At 35.4% G+C, this 27,703-nt stretch overlaps 1 protein-coding gene across 1 annotated transcript in view; it reads left to right on the top strand.

The window, feature by feature from the left end:
* Nucleotides 1-2,038: 2,038 nt before the first annotated feature.
* Nucleotides 2,039-27,703, top strand: part of LOC125224806 — a 256,234-nt gene continuing 230,569 nt past the window's right edge. Inside the window, exon 1 of the mRNA XM_048128269.1 lies at nt 2,039-2,188. Within this exon, the coding sequence (XP_047984226.1) occupies nt 2,143-2,188 (46 nt within the window). The 5' untranslated portion in view covers nt 2,039-2,142. The remainder of the gene's footprint in view (nt 2,189-27,703) is intronic.

Raw genomic sequence — 27,703 nt, forward strand, 5'->3', positions numbered from 1 at the left:
AACTCGAAACGGCCTCCAAGAGTCTCCCCAAACCTTATCGCTCGTTTCGTTAGTATGAATATGCGTATGCGACCACGACGCGTAAGCGTCTTCATACCAAGCGATTTTTGGTCAGCTAGACCCGATTCCGCGTGGATAAGTTTGAGGAAACCCTAAGTGTACCTACGCAGTGGCCTCCAGCGGTCGACCCTTATTCCTAAGTGTGGAATAGCTCCAAACATTAAATGGGCACAGTTTTAATTGAGGACTTATTAGTTACAGTGGCTCGTCGAGCCGGCTTATTGGAGCGCGAGGATTCATTAGCCTTCCGGAAGAACGATCAAAGCAATTTAGAATCTATTACGCGGATTGAGCGCGAGCTAGCCGTGCCCTTGTGACGATCAAGACATCATACGGATACCTATGTTATCGTACTCGTACTGATTCATAGGTGAAATTACGCGGACTATGTGGAAGCGCAGTGAACCGTACAGCCTGGAAAAGAGTAGAAAAATAATAGGGCGCCTCCGCCTATGTAAACCATTATGCATGTGGCAAAAGAAAAAGGAGAAGAAGGAATAAAACATTAATTTTCAATACTGTGGCCATAATCTCCTTTATTTGAACTTAAAGTAAGATAAATGTTTATTTGTTTGAATTGCTTTATTCTAAATAAATTATCGCATAGAAGTTTCCTGTAGCACGTGTCTAAATGAACCATTTATATTCCACAATAACCTTAAGAAGCTAGCTCAGTATGACGAAAATTTATTGAAAAGCAAACAAATGGAAATGAGGGACGAAACATTAAGACTCTTTGCTATTCGCAATGATTAGCGAGAACAGGAGACTCGTATGTTCACCTAACTAGACCTTAACGTATTTTTGCCTCCTATTTTTTATCTACCCACTTATTCGAAGTAGTAGTAATAATGTAGGATAGGAAGCCACAGATATTACCAGCAAAAGTAGCTCTGTAAGCATTTTTAGCCTTAAACTCTTTGGCATTCGAAACTTTTCTAGGTAGCAAGAAGTTTCGAAAACGAGATCCAATTTAATTACATTCGAAAGATGCAATTTTGTTTTAAGTATTGGCACAACACTGGCAAGCAGGTAATAAAGGCGCAATATCTCAAGACAGGCTGGTATTAGTGTCACGCGGACCGTCCGCGCGGAGCGATCCGCGCGACCATTTGTATGAAGTTGATGTTGTCGTCCGCGCAGACCCGTCCGCGCCACTCTGACACGCTCCCTGAAGATAATACATATTAGTCCAGTGCCTGAGTACAAGAACATACATAATAGTAGATAGGTAATGATAGAAAAGGCTCCTTATTGCCCCATAACCATATGTTTGACTTCATAGTATTGCTGTCAAATAACTAAGTGTATAATTTGTATGCCACGCACGGGGGTATACAGCCATTAATTAATAGCTTGTCCTGAGCAAACGACTAGTAGGTAAGAGTTTGGAATAACAACCCACTTTTCCAGTATAGTTTGACGTTTCTATCAAGCATCTTTTATGGAGATAATTTATAATGTGCAAAATATACATTGAACAGCGAAACTTCTGTTAAAGGCATTAAAGTAAGTCTTAAAATGAACTTTTAAAAGTGACACTTACTTACGGTATTATGAGATTATAACACGATCTCAGTAAATAATAAAATTGGTAAATTTATATGAAATAGCTCGGTTCTGTGAGATATAAATTCATTGAGAATTTATTTACTGTGATTAATCAAATTATCGTCATTGTTAATTATGTATGAATTGTACGTGTTCATATTTAAATATCCAAAGTGATTTGGATATTTAAATATTAACTCTGGCTGGAAGTGTAACAAACAATGACAATTCGTCAATTCTTAATATTTAATGGGTAAATATTTAATTTGTACTTAACTTTAATATTTCATCCGTAATTTTTAAAAGGTAAAAAAAAAGAAATGCCATTATAGGGTTCTTATTTTCATAGATAGTTATCTTTGTCAGACTAAGTATGAGTATATCAGGATGCTCAAGATTGAACGTTCATGCTTTGTTTCAGGTATCTGGCATAATCACGAGAACGCAGTGGCGTTGATGGGGGGCGGAGCCGGCCGCGGCCGATAGTACGACGGCGGCCGCCCGCGCAGCGTCACCCACCGGCCCGCAGCCATGGTGCGCGACAAGAAACCGCCGGGCAAGACCGACTCGCAGAAATGTAAGTAACATACTGTTACAGACGGGAACACTATACTGTTATAGACTGTTATATGGGCATTTTCAGAATTTGGGACCCCCCAATTGTAATTTGTTAACAAAAATTAACTCACTGTTAGTTTTGGTACGATAATTTAAGCATGAAATTTCAATAAAAATATTGTTTTTGTGTTAATTACATAAACAAGCGATAATCTACATTCAAAATGTAAAAAAAAAATTGACAGATTTTGTGCTTAGTTGTCGTCAAAAAACTGACAATGAGTTAATTTTTGTTAACAACTTTTCTAATTGGGGGGACCCAAATTCTGAAAATGCCCATATTGCATAGCCGAGAGACAGTGACGCTGGTGGTCGGTCGCAGAAATGTAGTATGTTAAAGAAGAAAACTTGACACATTATACAACTAACTTTAAATTAACAAGGATACCTACAAAACTATCCACCTACATACGAAAACGTAGCTTAGTAAATTCTAGGAAAAAGCCTGCTTACTTGATATTTCAAGCTACACTATGCAGTAGCGTGCCCTGCGACGTTGGCCGTAGGCTTACGCTCGTACAAGCTACATAACAGCCGTGAGTTTTTCCCAGCCGTCGCTACATCGGTGACCCGCGTACTGTCACTCACTGACCATCTTTTCATCTTGAAGATGAGATATTTTTTTAAAGAGAAACAGAAATAGCTTCCTGCAATCCGAATGTCTGCAGTCTTGAACTATGTATCTATACTAGTATAGATACGCCTTCTTCAACGACCGTCCAACCTACAGAGCTCACTGTACTCTAGTAAATAGATAAATGATTGAGTGGATGAGTGATTGTCTTCACTCATCGACACGCTTCCGATGGTCAATAGTTTTTCTTTCTCACGAAGACACTCATATTTTCACTGTTTCTACTAATAGCAGGGATAAATTCTACTAATAGTAGGGAGGGAGGGAGTTTTGGAAATAATGGAGATAATTGTGGAAGAAAAATGCAAATTACTTTTTAACCGACTTCAAAAAAAGGAGGTTCTCAATTCGACTGTATTTTAACATACTACTGCTGTAATATTATATTCAGGGTTTCAAATCTCACATGTACATTTCTCCAGAAACAGCAAAACTGTGGAATGAACTTAGCTGTGTTTCCAGACCGATACGACCTTCAAACCTTATATAAAAGAGCGTACGTCCCATTTTAAAGGTCAGCAACGCACCTCCAACCCTTTTGGTGTTTCTGGTGTCCATAAGCGGCAGTGATCGCTTACTATCAAGCGACCTGCTTACTCGTTTGCTTCCTATCGCATAAAAAAAATATCAACAGTTTCTTTTATAATAATTAACTAGAAGCAAAAGCGCTTTCGACAAAAATATACGAGTAGGTATTTAAAGAATACCCCCCCTTCCCCCTTATTCATAAACATTCACTAAAGTTATCAAGCCGATAAAGTTCCTTTGTCCCTTTCTATCACACCAATAGGTCGGAAAGGGACAAACGAACTTTATTGCCTTGATAACTTTAGTGAACGTTTACAGGTAAATCTCGTTTAAATCCTGACACAGATAATGATCCCATTGAATATTCTTCGTCGAGTCACACGCTGTTTGAGACTAATGGACTAGATCAGCCTTAAGCAAGCTTTACTCCGAGATGTCTAGTTTTAGTAACGTAACTTATTAATAGTTTAACGGGGTTAGAAGAACTAAGAGACTCAGAGATCGATGTCTCGCTGATTTTAAAATTATATTGGATAAACTTTATTAATATATTTATTTTTATTTATTTTATTATTCAAATAAGTTACACAGCATAACAGTAAAAACTAAGGCACTGAGAAACTAAAAATAAAAATATATGATCTATAAGTATAATTACTCTTTCTATTTGGGTATTGAGATACGCGTATTAGTTGTCTCTTATTATTATTGACAATAGTACCTACTTTCTAATTAATATTATCAAGGACAATATATACCGGGATTGACAAAGCCCATATAAAAAAGTGTACCCCTGAAATGTATGGGATTTTTAGAGATAAAAAAGATGGCGCTGTTTCGCAGCCTGAAAGTGGCAAAAATCAAATTTTCCCCAAATATTTTTGCGTGTTTTAATTTTTCATAAGGACAAATGACATTTTTCTTTTTATATCACGTCAATACACATTTTGAAATAAAGGAATGTGTAGGCATCATCAGTGTAGTTATGATAGTATTTAATAGATGGCGCTAAAAAATTGAGGTACGATTTTTAGAATGAAGATTGTCAATTCTATATAAATCATGCTTGATATTATATTATATTTCTAGGATCGTTTTCACATTAATACAATTCAGCATCACGCCCCTTTGCGACATCGTAGCAAGTAGGTAAGCGTGTTTTGGCTCTAAGCCAATTCATATCTTTACCTGTTGCTGACCTCAATCGACTATTTTCTAGACATATTTAAATAAATAAACGTTATAGGACATTCTTACACAAATTGACCGAGTTCCACGGTAAGCTCAAGAAGGCTTGCTTGTGTTGTGGGTACTCAGACAACGATATATATAATATACAAATACTTATATACATAGAAAACATCCATTACTCAGGAACAAGTATCTGTGCTCATCACACAAATAAATGCCCTTACCGGGATTCGAACCCGGGACCGCGGCTTAGCAGGCAGGGTCACTACTAAGCCAGACCGGTCGTCAAAATATTTAAGTAGATAAATAAATATGTGTAGAAAATAGAAAAGCCTTTTGAAAGCCGATTAAACAGAAATACCAAAGGCAAAGCTTCACACTATTCAGATTTAAACATAGGATTATAGAAATTCCAAGCAGCTTACAATGGATAAAGTCGTAACTTTCTGCTCGGCGTGGAAACGTCCGATCCCTTAACCAAGACTACTATCAACCACGCTCCGTGGTAAACGATGAGCAACTGTCTTTCACAGCAATACGAGTACCACAGTATAAAGGTGCGACCACACCGCTGCTTCAAAAACGGCGACGGTACGGAATCGCAGTGACGCATCGTATCCGTACCGTTTTTACCGCATTCTCCCCACACCGATGCTCAAAAAACGGCGACGGTACCGAAACGCACGACGTGTCCCGTATACGAAAGTCACTGCGTTAAGCAGCGGTGTGATAGCACTTTAATAATGGCTTTCGGTTACCTCAGTCACCGCCTGTCAAAAACGCAGCCAGTCGACCTGACTTATCTCACTCATAGAAGCATGGTACGCGTTTGCCTTCACGAGCTTAGCTGCTACTATGTGCGTAGGAACGTGCTTCTTTTATTTATATTTAATCACCATTGACCGAGGTACGGCAATGCTCAAGAGCGATAGAGAAGGATAACTACGATACGCTACGGAGAGTAAAAGTGTACTCTTGGCTACAGGCCAGTTTGCTCAAACGAGGATAGGGTGCGTTCCGTAGATAAGGCTGCAGATTACACCTAACGCGCGTTGATGGCGGAATAAAGTTATACTTTTGTTTTTATAACATCGTAGCATCATTGAAACTTAGATCCTAGATTATTTCATTGTCTTGATTAATTTACATTTTGTATTGCTAACGGTTAAGGACGTAAATAATGCAGCTCTTCTTGGATACCGGTGATGCGCCCTTTAAACTCAGCTATTTGTTATATATTTAATATCATAAATAAGGATATAAATTGTATCATGACTTGCATGCATTAATTTTGTTGAGGCGAAGGATGCAAGAGGAGCCATTTTATGTTTAGAATATAAACATTGAACATTTGAGCAAAAAAATAGAGAAATTCCGAGCGAAAAACAAAACTATTATTACGTTTTTTTTAGCTTACGTTTGTTATACAATAAGCACTGACACGGGCTTAAAAACACGCAAAAATGACAAAACTAACTAAATAAAATAATAAAAATAAATATTATAGAGTTACTCAGGCTAAGCCAGACTATTTACAAAAACCACTACTCCTGACGCAGCTCAATGGCTGAGAACCTTGGACATCAATTTGTGACATACTTTTTATGATAATATAAAATACTGTATACCTGTGAACCTATTTATGCCATACGATTAAATAAATAAACAGGCTGACTGAGTCTCTCAACTCGAACTCAAAACATTAAATTGTTTTATGTTTTTCGGAACTAATTCCAAAAAAACAATCCTGTATGTTTCCTGTAGGAGAGTAAGTTTTTGTGCGATTTTCCGCATGACCCCCGGTGTCAAGTATTAGATCTATGGCAGACGGCGGACCATCGATCACGCTCGACGTAGCTACTAGCTACACATGATACCGACGTCACTGACGTAACCAGACCCACTTTGCCGTGAGTAATCGGCTTAGAATGCGTTTCTCAAAATTTAGAAAATGCGTTCAGAAATATTGCGGTATTTCTTGTTTTGATGAAAATCATAAAATAACTCCTTTTCAGGAGAGTTTTTGTGCAAGTTTCGCATGATCCTCGGTGTCAATTGTTAGATTGTCAGAGGGTAACAATTGCCGTCTTATATGGCACTCCGGTTTTAAAACACATTTTTTTTTTTTCATATGACAATGAGTCCAAAGATTGCCGGGCATATAATATATTACATAAATGAATAATCCGTTTCTGTGTTAATCGCATTCGTCTGGTATGCACTAAATTATTCAGCAGATTTACATAGCTCATTTGGGTAAAAGTATTTTCGACAAATTGATATTTATTCCCACCACGCGAAACCGAGAGGTATTCGAAAAAATCCCTCAGTGCGGTGAAATGCGTAGTTGTAAATTACAATTTGGTCTGATTTATTTGTCTGTCCTAACATAGAATTTAATTTAACGGGAACTGCGTGAAAAAGCTGTTACTAACTTAGTTGATTAATCAAACTGTGTAATCGTAAATAAAGCTTTTTAAAAAGTGGGACTGAAAAATAGGACTAACAGAAAATTGGATGTCTAAATGAAATAAAATAGTTAATTCATCGCAAACAGCGATTAATTCATGCTTTGGATTATATTGTGTCATATTAATACAAATGGCAAGTTATGTACTTTTGGGAGACTTTATTACTATGTTATGTAATGTAAATATATGTATATATTTTAATCTGTGTTCTTTGTAAATGTTTCGAACTTTGAAATTTTAATACAGTTTGAGGCTCTCACTGTGTACAAATGACACTGATTTGCTGTAGTTTAATAAAACAGCGGTTTCAGAGTGGAATATAACCTGCCTCCATGTCAGGATAAAAGTTTCCGGGACAAAACAAAAAAGAAGGTTTAAAATCCGACCAGCGGCTGGTTTCTACGTAAAATTCTTATTTACACTCGAGTGTTCTCGATAGCAACAGGAGAATCGAATAAAACCTACGATTACACAAGTTTACTTATTTTTTTTTAGATAAACATACCAGTGTTTGACACAGAATCTGAAAAAGAATTTGATGATCACAATTTTAATTGAAGAAAACGTTGAAAATTTAATATGTGTTACGATTGCACAATTCTTTTCAGTAAAAAAAACGTAAAAGAATTGGAAAAGTATAAATCTTTAGGGCTCAAGGAGATAATACGACTGATAAAATGATCATCACAGTTTTATTCAGGGGCATTCCACAAGATTGTCGCTTACATGCCTTTCTTCTAATACTTCTGAAGACGCTAAGAAAGCGAAGTTGTGTCTGACAATCTTTGATGACTTGGTTAACAAATTAGCAGTATTTTCTCGAGCTTTACAGATTTAAATTAAATAGCTGCCATACAAGGCAAAAGCATGGCGTAAGCGACATTCTCGTCGAATGCCCTTTCAGCGTATTTTTAAATAATATAATGCTGGAAATACAAAGATTTGCTATCGCAGCATAAACGTTTTTCATCCGTCGTAAAACTGTTATTACCGCTAGTAACGTTCCATCGATTTTCGCTTTAACACTATCGCATTATAGCCATACTGCCATATCTATTCGGTAGACAATCAAATGGTGTTATCGTCTTTGAATAGCTTTGGAAAAGAACGTTAATGCAAATATCGTTTGTAGCCTTTCAGAATGCAAATCGCCTATATTTCTTGTATAAAAGTGATAGACGCAAATGTTTGAAAAATGACATTGGGCTCGTCATTCCTCGTATACAAATTTTACATTTATATATGTTTATTTTGAAGGACAGGATTATATAGAAATAACATGGCGGTGGAAGATTCAAATATCGATTTATTAAAAATAACCCTACATAACTTTAGTTGAAATCATGGTAGGAAATATGTCAGTTCCGCTCTCGCTATCTGCATCCTAGTAAATCCCTTTGAAAATATTCAAAAGCAAAAAACCTAAATAAAACATCCTCAAACGTTCTACTACTAATAGGTACGTTGTAAAGTCTCATACAAATGGCGATAAGTGTTGAGTTTGCCGGATCCCGGCAACGCGAGACAGATAAATGGCTTCATTACGGGCCAGTGTAGGATCACTTTTCTGCCATCAATACTGCCTGATCGAGTTTTTCGTGAGTTTTTGCGAGACGCCGTTCTAGGTCACTTTTGTCGCCGTCTATATTTCCCTTATTGATGAGTAACAAAGCTTTAGTTTCACCTAATAGCTACTCTTTTTATAATCATCGGGTCATAGTTTGTAGATTTATTTAATAATAAAGTGGTTGACAAAGTAAAATACAGCAGTATAGCCAATTTTATTGTGGCGTTTCATTATTAGGTAACAATCACTCGGCTTAAGCAAAAATAATAATACTGTCAAACTATCTCATTTGTAAAACTATCACAAAAAAATGACCCTGTTTTCGAAGAGTTTTAAACTCCAAAAGTATCAACTTCAATGGAATTATTTAGTTTTCGTTTTGAACAAAGCTTTAACTAGCAAAAACTACCAATACGTAATTCGAATTTAAAGTGTTTTCAATTGCCTTGATTGACGGTTGAAACACAATTGTGCAATTTCTGTGCACATTCCCAAAATGTATCCAAATAGGACACAGCACACAGGCGACTCAATCTTGTTTGTCAATTTCACGGGCGCCTGACCACGCAGCACATACAGAGGCTTACGTATTGATTCGTTAAACTTTTTTAACCAACATTCTTTACTTTTTGCTACGAGTACAGGATAAAAATAATGGATTTATTGATATTATTTAATTGAATCTTTTAAATTCATCCTAAACGAAATGCATACGTATTTACATTCATGGACTCATACGAGTATATTGCTCTTGGGTGTAAGTTAGCCTACATTTACATTATGAACTTGAGGTCATTGATGTACCTTTTTATTTTTGTGTTTCATTAACAGGGTTTTACAAGTATTAGTATAAGCGAGCCTTGTAAAATAGTACATTACGATGCAAGTGCAAAAAGTAGGAAGTTCGAAACGAATAACGAACAAATGAAATTACCAATGAGACTACATATTTAAAATCTTCATGAATAGCAAAATACCTTTTTATTGGCACAAATTTCGTACAACGTTTTGTTAGATTTTAATTTAAGCATGGCCTTTTTAATTTAACTAGTGCGATAAATATAATGTCCATAATACGAACAGTAGTTAAAGTTACGCGAACGTTACTATGCTTCTATTAATTTATGTTGTCCTAAGACGTTTTTAATTACCCTCGATTCTAAATCACCCCGAAACGCTGAGCAAGGTCTGCATGCTGCTTAAAATTCTGCGTACATTAGAAATATCTAGCGAAAGGGCTGAGGGCTGCCCCCGCATTAATGAGCCGGCCTCTTTGTATTCTCCTCAGGAGAACGAGCAACGGTGATTAGGTGAACCACTGTGAAGTTTGCACCCTAATCCGTTGGTAATTGTTTAGCATTCCAATTTTCAGTCTAAAATTGGTACGCATTGTGTTCATTTACCCCACACGAAGCAAATAACCCGTTTGACTTTATTACAAAATAATGCACTACATTGGAATAACTTTAAAACATAAATACAACTCCATCATTGTTCCTATTTAGTAAAATGTCAATTCCCTATAGATAATTTGTTTGTACTGGTATGAGTTTGTAACCTACCGACTTCGCCATTTAACTATAGATTTCATGACTTCGTAATAATGTAAAAAATAAGGCTCTAACTTTCTCACTTACAAACAATAATGACATTGCACCATAAAAGGTAAAATAAATAAAATATCGGCTTCGGTACGAATATTCGGCTATCGGCTCAGCGGAAACGTTACTAAAGAAACGGTACGCTGCCTTGAAATAGTGTCATCGGCTCATCGCATCAAAAAAATTGTTCGATAATCTTTATATGATAACAGGGACCCACTGAAAATGCTAAAACCTTTAAATTTGTATTTTATTTCAATCAATTACTAAACATGTAAAAAAGAAATATGAAACAGACTATGCTCAACTGTTCAAATACTGTAATATACTCCCAATTCAAAATAAATTTAAACTAGCTGTACTAACGGTAGAATATCACCATATTAATAAACTAAAAGTAAACAATAGATGTATAAAATTAAGAACTTTGCCAGCTTTGCAGAGACAAAACAAATATTGTATACCCAAATATAATAACGTAATACTTAATGAGATGCCAGAGGACGTAAGACTAAAGTATTTGAATGGAAAACATGTTAAAAAATGTATTAAAACGCATTTGTTACAATCTAACGACTTAAGCCTTATGGCGATATATTTCCGTAGACGCTGCACGCACTCGTTTTTTGAAGCCGTTAAAAACATAGGAAAACGCAATGGAAAAATCTGAAAACGATATATGTTAAATTTCAGGATCTGGTGAGTATGTTATGGAGTTGAACAACATGAATGTTACAACTTCGCTCGATAGAAAATGACTCGAAAGTTACCTCTTCTTTTAACAATAAATCGTTCCCATAGCTAGGATAAAAACTTTTTTGACTTGTTTTTTACTTCAATATATAGCTAATAAGATTATCTAGACGAATCTGATGAGTTTGTACCGGTAGCGTCATTAAAATAATATAATATTTACCAAATACTACCAAATCCGCAACGGAAAGATGGAACAACTATGAACCCAATTTTAAGACCTGTTACTAATCCTGTTTTTGCAAAAAAAAAAATTTTGAAAAAAATTTTGAAATCGAAAACATTTTCGATGGCACTTATGGCCTCTTCAGTCGCGCGGCGGCGCTTTCAGAGGATGGACCTGTGTCAGTTTTTTCCGCGTGGTCACGTGTCATTGAAACAATGGGGAACAAAGCTTTGAGGAGGCAGAAAAAATAATTGCGTGCTAGAAAACAAATAAATAAAGAAAATTCTAATCAAAGACTGTGAAAAGGGAGGAAAATGATAATTTATATATACTCGTAAGTATTTCATTTTCATATGATGTTATCAATTGACATTTACGATATCTAAATATCATAGATTTTAGAAACCCCTAGACGACGCGTCTGTGACGTCATTACAGCACAACTTTTCCACTTGGAAAATATATGACTGATGTCCAGTTAGTGAAGAAACTTACGTATAATTTTCATAAAAATATTGAGTTGTTAGAAAGAAAAGGCGGCGGTAGGTACAGTACTGATTGAAGATCAGGTAGGTCTGTCTTTCAAAATTTGGTATAAGGTTAATTAGATCGTGCTACCTTCCGTCTATATTTTTTCTGTGTCTATGCCAAACATGTGGCCAGCCTGACAGAAATTTTGTTTGACAACTATCGCCACTTTCCACAATAGTTAAAAGATTTCAGTATTTTAACTTCTCAATAAATTTTGATGAAAGTCCATAATCATACATTGATAAAGCTGGACATTTTTTATTTTATTTGGTGGGTATGATTACGGTACTTTATATTTACAGATATTTGACTAATTTGCAAGATTAATATGAATCCGTCAACAAGCTGTCTGACTCCTTTGACAACAGATGATACTTGAGAATTCAAGGTAGGCATAGAATGGTATTGATACTTTATCTTGTGCTAGGTTGTATTTTATTTGGAGGTACGGTAGTGGCGGTAGTGCCCCCGCCAACACGAGTCAAGCGAAGAGAAAAGCTGTTTTCTTGAAGCATTTTGTCGTTCTTCTGAATCCTCGAATTTTGGGTCTGGTTTAAACCAGATTAATATAATTGTCAGGATATGATATCAATAGCAACTTTATTAAATAGACAAAGTTTTAATTGCATAGTTTTCATACTTTTGATTTTATTCATATATTAAAATATAAATAGCATATATTTCATCAGTGACTGGATGTGATTTCATCATGTTTGAATGACGATCATCAAAATTTACAAGTAAGTAACCTGCTATTAGTAGGTTCATAAACAACAAGAATAAAATTCAAATCTTTGGCATGTATACAGCTTTACAGCTTAAAAGCTTTCAATATGAAAATGAAAAAGCGTTATTTATTCACGACTGACAAAAATGTGTATTTTTAAACAACAGTGACATGACATAATAAACTTTTTACATAAAGTCTATTGTCAAAGAAGCTGAATGACGGTTACTGTGTTCTGTTAACTATGCTGTTAACAATATGTTTATAAGAAAAAACTTCTACATGAAGTAGAAACTCGCCGAGATGTTAATCTTTCCCCTCCTCCCTTCAGTTTTTCATATATTAATTTTCAGTTTTTTTTATATATTCAGGAAAACCGTAAAAGCTACAGTTATGATGTTTAGGAGATCTTTGCAGGTAAATAGTTGTAACTCGTAATTTTCAAATTGTGCTCCTATTTATTACGGGACTAATGCTGAAAACGCAAAAAAAATATCTTTTTTATACATTTCGACTGTCATTATACAGCTCATTTCTATGGAACATCCAATTTTTTTTTCGTGGTTTCAGCATTGCCTTAATAAAAGTTGTTCATAATGACCTCAAAAGTCACTATGAAAAGTTTGAATGGTCCTTTTTATTTCACCCTGTCGATCTGTAGCTAAGTGCGATTACTAAGAAGTTTCGACGATGGCAGTTGGAGAACCCGAAAAAATCGATAAAATTAATTGTAGTTTAGGAACGTCCTTAAAAGCTCCGACAACGCTGACCAAACACACTGTAACTATAAATCATTAGTATTACTTACACAAATGATGAAACCTAATAAAGAAAATAAAGGCGGTGATCGTTTACCATCAGGCGATACAGCTGCTCATTTGCCTCCTATTTCATAAAAAAACTAAGAAAGCCCAGTTAAAATACGGCGATCATTGTACTGCGATCCGTCTGTGTCATGCTGCCGCGCGAATTTGAGTTCCCGTGTGCGACAAGCGAACATAGCCGCGCGGGCGGGGCTGCCCGGACGCCGCGCACCTCACCCCCTTGGATTGGTTAGTTTGACAGATCATCTCGCCTTATGTACTAAGAATCCTAACTAGTATTATATATTTAGATATAATAGATATAGTTAATATTATTGAACTCCCCATCGGCACACAAACCTTCTCAAGGTTTTGCCAAAGATGGGTCTTGCGTAAAAAAAAGTGTAATTTTTCTTTTATTATTCAATAAATAAAAAAAATACACATACTAATATCATAAATTAAGCTAACTAGTCAGCTGTGACTTGTTAAGCTAACGAAACAAATACATCGCTTTCATTAACGTCACAAGTCGAGCTGTTTCAGCGTTCTTCGTTTAAAAATGGACACCTAAACAGATTCATATTCATGTGAAGAACTTCTATGGCTTCCTCAATATTCTTTCATTTCACGGAGTTATAGCTCTATTTATTTATTTTATTTATTTTATTTTATTTTGATTCATGGAAAACCAACAGCGCTAAATGTATCTAGAAATTACAATAAAAATACAAAACCAATTACAGGTTTTCACTTATAGCTACATAATAAATTAGGAAAGAAAGAATGTATGCTACATAATAAATTAGGAAAGAAAGAAGGAGAAATCACTTGGTGTCTATCTGCCTATATTCAATAATATGCCGCTGCCGAGCCGTGTCATGCGTTGGAAGTTCCATCAGACATGAAGTATGCAATGAGTTTATTTTTTATAAGTGGTATGCTGTCATTATAAAGGTCAATGTCACAATTTATAAAAGCTCTATTAAGACTCGTGCTTGTCCTGCACATGAAACTGTTCTTCCTATACTTAGTAGCATTAGATTGGTGAATACTAATGGGACGGAAATGCCTAAGCCTCCTAGACGGGATATTAAAGGAAATCCTATGGAGTAAATTTGGACAATCAACGTTACTTCTAATGATATTAACTAAGTACACAATATCTGCAATTTCACGGCGCTTGACAAGTGGAATCAAATGATGCTTTTTACACTGATTGAGGTAATGGATAGAACTATAAGTAATGCCCATTTTAAAACAAAGGAATTTGATAAATTTTGACTGCAATCTCTCAAGCCTATCAACATAAATTTGATACTGAGGATTCCATATCTGAGATGCATATTCTAACTTGCTTCTCACGTATGTGCAATACAGGACTTTAAGAGTTTTGGGACGAGTAAAACAAACTGAACTGCGCATTATGAACCCAAGTGATTTGGAAGCTTTACTTATTATACTGTCAATGTGTTCACTAAATATCAATTTGGAATCATGAATGATACCCAAATCTTTCATGCTTGCTACTCGTTGAAGAATGCTTCCTTTTAATGAATACGAGGTAGGAATATTACTTAATTTGCGAGAGAAGGTTAATGTAAAACATTTAGAGGGATTCAAGTCTAATTTATTTTTTAAGCAATAGATATCCAGCCTTTTTAGATCAGACTGTAGCGCCAATGCATCAGCCGGTGAGGTAATTTTAGCAAATATTTTCATGTCATCAGCGAAACTGAGCAAGTTGGAAAACTGGAAGCAGGTACTAATGTCGTTTATAAAAACGTTAAATAGAAGTGGACCCAACAAAGAGCCTTGTGGGACTCCACTCGGTATAGGTACCCAGCTAGATATGTAGTTATTTATTACTACTGACTGAGAACGATTTTTTATGTATGACTCGAACCATCTAATAAGATCACCTCTAATACCAATCAAATAAAGTTTGGATAATAAAATATCGTGATCAATGCGATCGAAGGCTTTACTGTAATCTGTATAGATAACATCCACTTGGTAACCGTTATCCATCGACTCAGAGATAAAATCATTGAATAAAGCCAAGTTAGATACTGTAGACCTAGATGAAACGAACCCATGTTGATTTATATCAATAGAATTTTTTAATGCTGACGAGATCTGCATGTGGACTATTTTTTCCAATACTTTGGCTATTATACACAATTTAGAAATCGGTCTGTAATTCGCTACATCCGTTTTAGACCCTTTTTTTAAAACAGGCGTTATGAAAGCTGATTTCCAAATCTCAGGTATGGTACATTCTGCAAAGGACCGACGAAATAGCAAAGAAATAGGTTTAGTTAGCGCTTTGGCACAATTTATATGGAACAAGGCTGGTACTTGATCAGGACCCGCTGATTTATTAGGATCGAGACTTGACAAGAGTTTGGTAACCAAGTCACCATCAACAGAGATACTGGCTATGTCGATGACTGAGTTAGTATAGGTATGAGTAGTCTGAGCGTTGCTGCACCCGTGAGGATCACTTGTCACAGGGCTACCGGTATCTAGGAAACTTGTCTTAAAATAATCCGAGAATGCGTTACAAATGTCAATTCCTGTATTCACAGTGGCACCACGATAACTCATACTGCTAGGTATTCCAATGGACTTGGACCGAGATTTTATAAAAGACCAAAACAGCTTTGGATTTTTACTTATATTATTTTCTATCATTTGCGTATAATTAACGAGGCACTCTTTATCCATACGCCTTACTCTTTCCCGTTGATACTCAAAAGCAAGCAAATCACTTTTATTTCCATACAATTTAAACCTGCGATGATACTTATGTTTTTCCTTAATGGCTTTTTTTAATGAAGAAGAGTACCAAGCGGGATATGAGTTATTGGATATATACTTATGGGGAACGTACCTATCTCGTAAATCTTTAAATTTGGAATAAAAATAATCAATACATTGGTCAAATTATTTACTTGATTTTTAAGATTTTACTTTTTAACCCCCGACGCAAAAACGACGGGGTGTTATGTTTGACATGTCTGTCTGTCTGTCTGTTTGTCTGTGCATATGTGAGTGTATCTGTGGCATCGTAGCTCCCGAACGGATGAACTGATTTAGATTTTTTTTTTTTTGAAAACTGAATTAGTCGGGAGTGGTTTTAACCATGTTTCATGAAGATCGGTTCACAATAACCGTTTTTTTTTACTTTGATTTTGTGACTAGGTTATAAAGAATTTTTGTATTCTAAACGCAATTTCGGATTGCCAGAAATTATGACCTACCTTATGACCTAAGCAGCCGGATACAGACCAGGCATCGCCAGCATTCAAAATATTTCATTTTATAATTAGACTAACTTTTATCCGCGGCTCCGCTCGCGTTAGATAGACACAAAACCCATAACTTGCATGCCTGGATTATCTGTAAATGTAAGTTGGTTAAATAAATGATAATTAAATGATAAATAAACAAAAAGTAGCCTACACAAAAATCACGTCGATTCGTCGCTCCGTTTTGCCGTGAAAGACGGACAAACAAACAGATACACACACTTTCCCATTTATAATATTAGTATGGATTTGTGCTTTAACCTCACTTTTCTCCTACACATAACAGTGTGTCAGATTTACTCATTCAGATTGGCAGGCGCGGCACATGTGCATACCGTTGCAATCACGTTGCAATGATAGAGTCGTTTCAAAGTCAACCTTCAATTGCCCGTCAAATTACTGAGGCTCTCGGAAGTCGAGTGTTCTCTTTGGGTATGCGGGTACTAGTGTATCGAATTTTTACGTGTTGTGCTTAAAATAATGACTTAATAAAGTAGTGAATATAATTCATACGACTTATTTAAATACATACCATGTTTGTAACTGAATGATTTGTCCACATACGAACAGCTATATAATCTTATTTCGATAGATGTCAGTGAGAAATTATCAAAATATTTGATCGAAAAGTTTATTTTTAAATCATTTGTCGTCAATGGCCATCATGAAAATTGTATTTATTTATTTAAACTTTATTGCACAAATAAAACAAAAATGTACGTACAAATGGCGGACTTCATACCTTTACCAGTCAACCATCGGGCTAAACAGAGACATGTAAAAATGGTGCAAGGAGAAGGAAAAATGACAATGACTAACTGAATTTTCGACGTTTGTTGAAAAATTACGATCACGAGTAAATTATTCGATGAATTCATAATTATTCAAAGTATTGACCAGACGCGAATTATACTCACAAAAGTATGCTTTATTACTACTGTCAGCGACCGACTTGCGCCAACAATTGGATAGATTTCATAATATTGTCTTCGGTTACCGCGATAGTTACTCATGAAATAAAACTATGGAAACGGATTAAATCGCGAATAATGAATACATCCCGACGTTTCGAACTCTTTACAGCGTTCGTGGTCAACAGGTGACTGAGGAAAAATTACAATGTGCAAAAGCTACCCACATAGAAGAAATATTAACGAACCATGACCACAAATAATATAGATTTCTAAGGCAGGTTCACACACTATTAATAAAGCTAGTTATACAATATTCAAAAAATTTACCATTACTATGTTAAAAAATAATTAACCAATTAATCTACTCAAAAAAAAAGCCATAGTTTTATTTCATGGATAGATTTCCTTGGAAATCTAAGCCCCGGCACAAGCCTGTCAATTTAGAAGTTTGCCTTAATTTGGGAGCGGAACTAAAGTTTAGGATTAACTTGGGCTATATAAATTAACGACTCAATTCACCTTGTCCTTAAGACTACCAATCTTTAGGAAGTTTTTGTAAGGCTTTTTGTGTAACTGTAACTGGATTAAAAACGACTTTTATTTGAATTCGAAAAACCGAAATACATATTTACTTGTATTTGGGTAAAGTTAAAGGATAACAATAGTTTAATAAAACCATTATACGACAAACATTTTTGTTAGACGACTGATTTTCAGGTCAGTCGATAATATATGTGTCAGTAACTAAGCTAACACAAAAATTGCGGCAATTTCTATCAAACTGTTCAATTTAAAAGCGCTTTTATCAAGTACCGACATTTAACTATATTCAGTAAGATTTCGAATGAATTCTGAAGAAATACAGAGTGTAGAGGCATCCCACCGAATTTGCGAGGTATCGAATAAAGCAACACAGACTAGAGCCGAAAAACTGCACTTTGGTCCGCTTGCATCTGCCTTTCGTACGCAAATCCTGCTGCACTAAAAGCTTGGCCAGACTAGTTTGTGTGACAGGATGTTCTTATTCATTCCTTCTTTTTGACGAAAAACATGGAAACAGGGGGCCGGTTCGAATCCGATACGCCCACAGGACACGCCAAACACAATTTGTGTCTGGAGAGTAAATAAGATGAGTAAATGACACATATCCTAGTTTAAAATGACTGTTGAATAATCTCAAGAAATAAGTTGAATAATCTCTGAAATAACTGAATAATATTTACATTCCTACGAGTACCTAACCGTCAACCTTCAAATCAAAGGTGAACAGGCATCTCCTAGGCGAGCTCTCTCCATCGTAGGCCATATCTTTGTCTTTGGCCAAGAGTAAGCCCATTAAAAATAAAAAAATAAAACTTTTCAAAATAATTATTGTAAGTATATTTATTTTATGGTACAAGTAAAGCTACATTTTTCTACGTAACGTGAAAATGTAACGAAACTTACTCTTATAAATATTTGATCATAAATCGTCGACAAAACCCTACAGCTGCAATATCGTTTTCACCGCGGTTTTTCATATAAGAGTAGGGGTTATTTCGCCCGAATCAGTTTGGAACATCGTACAAGTGTTCTTGCGGCGTTTGGCAGAGGTTCAATAATTCAGAGGGTCGGCTCAACAGGTAGCGCGCATAATCGATCCCATCTAGACAATAAGGAAAACTCTAAGTATAAGGCTCAATCAATTGAATAAACGGTGAATTTACGGAATGATTGATTGAGAGGATGATTATGTTAGTCACGAAAAGTATGCTCGCAAAAGTTACACTATATTAGGTGTGAAACTGTGAGGTTCCTGGGTTTGTTTCTTGACCTGAGGTACTCAACATAATGTCTATTTAAGGTCCCATAGGTTCAGAGCTGTTCTCTCTCTTACCGAAGGAACGTAGGTAAGCGTGAGTGTGATGGTACGTTTCTGGGATCGTGAATACCATGTTTTTAAATTTCAGTTTTGTGTATTTTAATCTTAAAAACGTAATTGGGTGAATCAACTTTTTCTTGTCTGTTATTGCCATGGTTAATGTCCCCCGAGTCACGCTGGTTTTATGCAAAATTGTATGTCCATGTTTGTAGGTTTACATAGTTTAAGTAGAATAATTATTTTTGCATAGAGACCGCCAAGAAAAAGTTGATTCACCCAATTAACAATTTGAATATAATTTTTTATTTAATTTTGTTGCAAAAGAACTATAAATTTTACGAATTGCGTTTTAGACCTGTGTACTTGTAAATGTTTTGTCTATCCAAAGAAAATAAAAAAAGTCCCTCGAGAAGGCCTCAAAATTGCTAATTTAATTCAAGGCAGCCGTATTGTGATTCTAAAATGCGCTGTCTATTTAAAAAATAGCTCTTAAAACAGAGATATCAGGCATAGTTCTCTCCCAATGGACGAACGATGGCACTATTCGGGGCGTAACGAAGCAATTTATCCCGCGCCGGGAACCAGCGCCTCCATTTTAAGGCTAGAGTCCTAACAACACAAAAAACATGATTTTGATGTGATCTTTCCTTTCTTTCTTTGTTTTCGCCAAGCGTATTTTAAGAACATACTGGGCACAATCAGGTGGCCCTACAAAACCCGAAGACTGACATTTTACGTTTTTTTTTTTATATACTACGTCGGTGACAAACAAGCATACGGTCCGCCTGATGAAAAGCGGTCACCGTAACCTATGGACGCCAGCAACTCAAAGAGTGTCACATGCGCTTTGCCACCCCATTAGAAACTTATACACTCCCTTTTGCTGTGGTATACGTACACAGGAATATTTACACAGCAGTATTTCTAAAATAACGGTTGATGAATTGATATTTTTGTGTTCTTTACTTTAATTCTGATGATAAAAGTATCTCAAGGATTTGTAGTTTTCTTTACGTCACGAGTACCTATGTAAGAATTGTATTAACAAGTCAAAAAACCTTAGAACTAAAACGTGACGTAACGGACTTTTTGTCAAATTTTGTTCAATGGCAGTAAGGAAAATGCACAATCATGATTCATAAATCTGCGAGAATGATGTTTAATATTTAGAATACGCCTTTATTACATTAAAATAACTTCTTAGGAAACCCTAAATATTTTAACTTTACATTACGTTTCGGCCTGTCAAAAAATAATTAAATTAATCACAAAAATAAGCCTCATGAAACTCGCTGAACGTCAATAACCCCGCCATCCAATTAAATGCCGTTAAAATTCAAAATGGCGACCAGATTAATCCTTTCTTGATTGATAGATATTTTTACGCAATCGGGATAAAATAAATTGGTGCATAAAATCGCGTAGTCACCGAACAATGGTTTTAGGTATTTGGTGCCGTACTTTGTTATAAAATATGGATAAGCGAGTTTTACCGTGCAACGTTTTAATCAAATTCAAAATGTTGGCTGCTTTCTGTGAAATTGCTTTTGAAATATCATTTTGAATTAATATAGTCTTTGGTTAATGCGATGGCTTTCATGAAATAACCTTTTCCAACATTAAATCCGTAATCGTGTATGATTTAATTTTACTTAATGTGAATGTTTCAAGTCATTTTCTGTCACTCAAATTCGGGTCAATTGATGACCTTAAAGCGATTTTATATTTACGAGTATCGTTAGGTTATCGACTGGTTCTGCGCTCACTTTATAGGTTTTTCTATGTTAAATCATATTATGTAGTCTAATTAGTTCCGCTGCCACTAGCAACAGTGTAGAAAAACTCGCCATGTCTCACTATTAGAAGTAAAAACTAACAGCGTTTCAAAATGCTCCCAAATTTCTAGCTCCCGAGAAAATCCCTCTAATGTTTATTAAGCTTCACTCTGAAGCATTTTGTGACTCATTTTCACTAGCGCGGAAAATAATTAGTTGAATAAGTACTTACAGATAGGGTTACCATAACAAAGTCTGAATTTTAAATATTTAGTATTATACTCTTCGTTCTTATTAACTTCCTTTTTTAATACTACATCGTTGGAAAATAAGCGTATGGCCGTCTGATGGTAATCAATTTTCGTAGCCTATGAATGTCTGTAACTTCAGAAATGTAACACGTTGCCGAACCTATACTCTGATCCCTCATTGAGCTCTGGAAATCATCTTTAAAAAAAAACATAAAGTTTGTTAGGGTGCATTGGGGTAATTTCGAAGTACAGAAATGCCCGGGTAATTTCGAAAAGGGAATCTTGATATGATGGAAACAATGGTGATTTTTATGTGACTTTCGAAATTAGACGGCTTTCGAAATTACCCCAATGCACCCTACAACATTTGTATAAACTTTATGTACAGTCGATGACAAAGAAAACAATGGATCTTGCTTTATAAAATTAGATAAAATAGCAACGAACTTAAGTAAAGACTGTCCAATAAAATTGTCCTGTTAATAAGAGTTCCAACTCATAAAGAAGAATCTGTCTAGACCAAAGCTAGTCTTTGTCCGTATATTTCAAATTAAATCTGCCAATTCTTACAGTCACAGGTATTGCGGCTATAGGAGTTATACTCCGTCCAATCAGCTGGAGGCAATTGTCTTTGATTGGCCCGACCGCAGCTGGCATTGGTTCGTACAATATTTTTCTCATTGCTGCCATTGAGGGAAACGTCTTGTCAACTCTTGATTACTTCTTAAATCGCGTTGTCGTTGCTTTCATGCTTGGTCTTATTACTGTAAAAGGGAAAGGTTTTTGTTATGTCTGGTATTTAATTTAACAGTGTTTATCTTTTCTTGATGACTTCGGAATGCCTATTGGTAAATTCCGATAATGTACTCTCATAATTAAGGTGGAATAGAGAATTATTTTAGAGACTACCTACTGGGAATAGCGAATTATATGGGAGGAGATTTGAATTTAACTCGAATATACCCTATGTGGCTAATTGTTAGGTTTTTTATTAAAGTTACCTATCTACTTATTACATACATCCATGTTTCATGGACCGTCATAAAACTAACTTATAAACAGTAGACACTTCATAAATAGATAGTAATCGGCCTAGCAAATTGAAAAGAGAGAAAATAATCCATGTTGTTAAAAGTAGCCAATTACCTGTAAAATATAACCTGTATAATGTATAATTGTATAATATATATACCTGTATATATTATTTATGTGACCAATAACTACTTATAGCGCTCAAGGTGATTGCTGGTTACGTAATGACCTAAAAGCTCGTGAAAAACTAGGGACAAAAGTTTTTTTTTCTGAAAACGCTCGTGAACCTTTTCTTCTCGTGTAAATGATAAAAAATACCTACAAAATATGATTGTCGTAACAAATAGTAGCAGTCACGTTCGCGTAATAAATACGACACATGTCATTCTATTCAGCTGTTCGGGGCAGCTAGGTTCGTTTTTTTTAGTTTTGGACGTGATAGAATTCAAGCGTGTTTATTTTCTGGTTTTATACTGTTCAATTTTACAGCAATTCCCGTCAACTTTGTACAAAAATTAAGGGAAAAGTTAAATTTGTTTTTATTAATTCCTATTTTGTTACCAAGATTTTGTTGATGAATTGAGATTTTATTAAGTTTTATTTCGTCATTAAGGTTCTCTAGTATCTATATTTTCTTAATTCTAACAATTATCCTGTATATATCTTACGAAAGTCGAATTATATTACTAAATGTTGGTAACAAAATAGGATCAATTAAAATTTGCTGACGTGGCATTGTACAAAGTTGACGGGAATTGCTGTTTAGTAGTTCGGTGTTTCATATTCGTGTAACAGTTGAACTAATTCTAAATAGAACCTGTATGTATAGGATGTTATATTTTACATACCTACATGTATCGTATAAAACTCACGCCGGTACCTATTCCCAAAACCGGCTATCAGAATTCAGTGCCAATTTTTGGCAATTAAGGGGTTAAAAGAAGATGACCCATCGCATGTACAGTCAAGTTCATAAATATGTGTACATTATTTCACCTTATTGCTACGAGTTAAGGTGAAGAAATGTACAGATATTTATGAACTCGACTGTACTATAATTTTATTGAACCCGTATTCCACAATCGACATTTACGGCACGAAAGAAAAGGGGGTAGTGATATTCTTAACCCATCACCAAACGGTACGATCTAAGCGCCTGATATTATTGGACAAGCATATTTTGTATAAAATAAGATGTTGCTGATATTCCAATTAAATAGGTACCTATCTTCTTCAGTTATCTATTAATTTATCAAACGTACCGTATTATATGTAATCTAAGTTTCAAATGTAGCATACATCATTGAGCATACCCACACACAGTCATCGACAAAGTCAAAATACTTATTCTACTTAAATTAATCAAAACAAAATTCATTAACTTTGATGTCGTCTTAGCTGTCAAACAATTTCGAGACTCCAAATAAGTATATCGAGTACCTATTAATTTAGATGTAAATCCCCTGACGACCGTGCGACTTGGTAACGGAGTTACCGAGTCTGTTAGCGAATACACGACATTTTAGGATTGCTTCCCTAACTTTGGTGAGGAGAGGATTGTCGTATCATATCATCATCATCATATCAGCCCTGTATCGCCCGCCACTGAGCTCTTCTTTGAATCGAGTTCTTGTTTTGTGGGGTCGAAATGTAGTCACTGTTTCTTACCTACAGCAAATCTTGTCGTATGATACTCAAGTTCGAATCAGGACGATAAACTATCTCAGTAGTTATTCAATCTAGGGAACAAATCAAATTACATTATTACCAATGGGCTTCATTTAATACAAATTTGATATGCTTACAATTCTAAAAAAAACACATATAGGTACTCGCGTAAAACTGAACGTTTTTTTTAAATCTTGAATTATTTAATTGACATAAAGGCTTAGTAATAGTCAGTATATACACATTTTTATTATTTATGTAGACGGAACTTGATGTAAATTCACAGGAATAACACTTTATGGTCAGACGTATAATGAGCATTTAACATTTTATTACTTTACATAGCTCGTCTAAACTAGGGAAACGGATTATGACCGAAAACCGTGTGTTGTTAGTGTAACTAACTTTATGCGCTAAATTAGGTCAAGTGGAAATACTAGGTAAAGCTTTTAGGAAATTGTAAAATGGTATAGGAACGTTGCTTTATATTTTAAGTAGGTATAACATAACACGGAATATTCATATTTTTCCACTTAAGTTTAGTCAAGGACGATATATACCGGGACTGACAAAGGTCATACAAACAAGTGTACCCCTGAAATGTATGGGCCTTTTAGGCGTAAAACAAGATGGCGCTGTTTCGCAGCCTGGAAGAGCCAAAAATCATATTTTCCCCAAATATTTTTGCGTGTTTTGAAATCTTATTGTGTTACACAGAGTTAAACTAAACTAACTAAAATGGAGTTGGGTGGGACATATTGCTATAGGCTAAGTGATGGCAGGTGGACTAAAATGTTAACAGAATGGTGGCCGCTTACAGATAAAAGAGGCGCTTGGCATCCGTTAGCTCGTTAGGTGGACGACATCCGCAAAATTGCGGGTGACAACTGGATGAGACTAGCCCAGGACCGGGATAAGTGGCGTACTAGAAGAGAGGCCTATGCTAAGCGGTTCGCGATAAAGGGCTGACATTATGATGATGATCATGACAGAAGCTGTAATGTGTTCGAAACGTCGGGATGAATTGTAAATTCATTATACGCGATTTAATCCGTTTCCATAGTTTTATATCATGATCATGACAGAGTTAAAGCTCATGCTGCGTTTACAGCGACCGTATTTCCACCCCGTCTCGTGTTACGTTAAAGTGAAACAACAATTTTATATACTCGCAGGATGCTCGGTTTTATTTCGTCCAATAAAAGGGCTGTAACGAGCGGCGAACAAAACATATTTTATAGAGCCGTAAACCCCCAGGTGTTCGTCTAGCTTTATAGCTTTACGAATTACGATAAGGTTATTCGTTGTTCAGGTGAAGCTTATTGCGCTAAAAGTTCATTTAATATTAACATAGTAATTGGCGACATGTCTCACTGACATCACTGAGCCTTCTCACTCAGACACATCGCATTACGAAGAGTTAAAAGCGCTCGTGGTCACCAGACAGTTTACTGGTAAAATACCACTAGTTGAGCAGCGCATTTCAGCCATACCATTTCCATGGCATAACAGCTCAGCCGGGCGATCATGCTTAAAATTTCACGTTATCCACGTTAATCACCTGAGCTCGATCACCCATGTGATTGTATGGGCCGATTATGTCTTCTGAGATCCCCCAGGTGATCCTATTGGACCACGTGTCTGTCATGCTCCCCCGGGTGATTTTACTGGACAAAATGATGTCCATTAGGATACCCCATGAAATAATATTATTCCACGAGTGATCCTAGTGGACAAACTTATCCTGCAAGATCACCCAGGTGATTATTTTGGATTATGCTGTATATTATAATCACCCAGGTGATTTTTATGAACATAACAATGTCCATTAAAATCACCCGGGTGATCTATTTACACTTTTTATATTTAAGACGTTTATTACAGTCTGATTACAGCAGGCTGATGTTTTTTTTTAAATCGGTCTATTAGGTTCGGAGCATATTCCAATCAAACAAGCAAATAATAAAATAAGGTAAAAAGGTTCAAAAGTGTAAACATATTTTTGGCGTCGACTGTACTAATTACTTGATAAGATAATAAGTGTAAGTGCCAGTGATGTCATTGTAATCGTCTTTAAAAAGGTTTCTGTGCAAACTATTAGATATAAGCCAATGTCATTGTGACAATGTCTGTTGGATTTGTTTGTTCTTCGATTGTCGAACAGAAATAATATCAGATCGAAAAATGGCAAACGCGGAAGGAAATTCTGTTAAAGAAATAAAATACGTAAATCATAAAGGCTTGTTGTTGCTGTATGATGGACACCAGTACCATCAAAAGAAAGTGTACACAAATGGTGGGGAATTATGGCGTTGCTCTAACTGGAGGAAATTTAATTGTAAAGGAACTATAACACTTAAGGTCGGTCGGTTTATTTGACTGTCTAACAAATTTAAATAGTATAACATTTGCCCGCTCATATTTTTCCCTTAAAAGTTTTGTTCTATTACTCGGACTGGTGTAAAAGCGTATCTAATATAAAAACAAACTCATTTTCGCAGTATTACTACAACGATTTCGTAGTCATACATTCTTGTATAAAGTATTATTACATTTAAAAAATATATACATATCTAAATAGTACATGTAGGTACGATGTTATATCTGCGTGCTTATAGTATTATAAATAAGTATCGTATTATAAATAAATAAATATTACAGGACTTGTTTGGATTTAATTTGAATACGGCCTCTATAGCTCAGTTGGTAGTGACCCTGCCTTCGAAGCTGGAGGTCCAAACAAGTCCTGTAATATTTATTTATTTATAATACGATACTTATTTATAATACTATAAGCACGCAGATATAACATCGTACCTACATGTACTATTTAGATATGTATATATTTTTTAAATGTAATAATACTTTATACAAGAATGTATGACTACGAAATCGTTGTAGTAATACTGCGAAAATGAGTTTGTTTTTATATTAGATACGCTTTTACACCAGTCCGAGTAATAGAACAAAACCTTTAAGGGAAAAATATGAGCGGGCAAATGTTATACTATTTAAATTTGTTAGACAGTCAAATAAACCGACCGACCTTAAGTGTTATAGTTCCTTTACAATTAAATTTCCTCCAGTTAGAGCAACGCCATAATTCCCCACCATTTGTGTACACTTTCTTTTGATGGTACTGGTGTCCATCATACAGCAACAACAAGCCTTTATGATTTACGTATTTTATTTCTTTAACAGAATTTCCTTCCGCGTTTGCCATTTTTCGATCTGATATTATTTCTGTTCGACAATCGAAGAACAAACAAATCCAACAGACATTGTCACAATGACATTGGCTTATATCTAATAGTTTGCACAGAAACCTTTTTAAAGACGATTACAATGACATCACTGGCACTTACACTTATTATCTTATCAAGTAATTAGTACAGTCGACGCCAAAAATATGTTTACACTTTTGAACCTTTTTACCTTATTTTATTATTTGCTTGTTTGATTGGAATATGCTCCGAACCTAATAGACCGATTTAAAAAAAAACATCAGCCTGCTGTAATCAGACTGTAATAAACGTCTTAAATATAAAAAGTGTAAATAGATCACCCGGGTGATTTTAATGGACATTGTTATGTCCATAAAAATCACCTGGGTGATTATAATATACAGCATAATCCAAAATAATCACCTGGGTGATCTTGCAGGATAAGTTTGTCCACTAGGATCAC

The sequence above is a fragment of the Leguminivora glycinivorella genome, chromosome 3 (genome assembly GCF_023078275.1).
Source record: "Leguminivora glycinivorella isolate SPB_JAAS2020 chromosome 3, LegGlyc_1.1, whole genome shotgun sequence".
Lineage (NCBI taxonomy): Eukaryota > Metazoa > Arthropoda > Insecta > Lepidoptera > Tortricidae > Leguminivora > Leguminivora glycinivorella.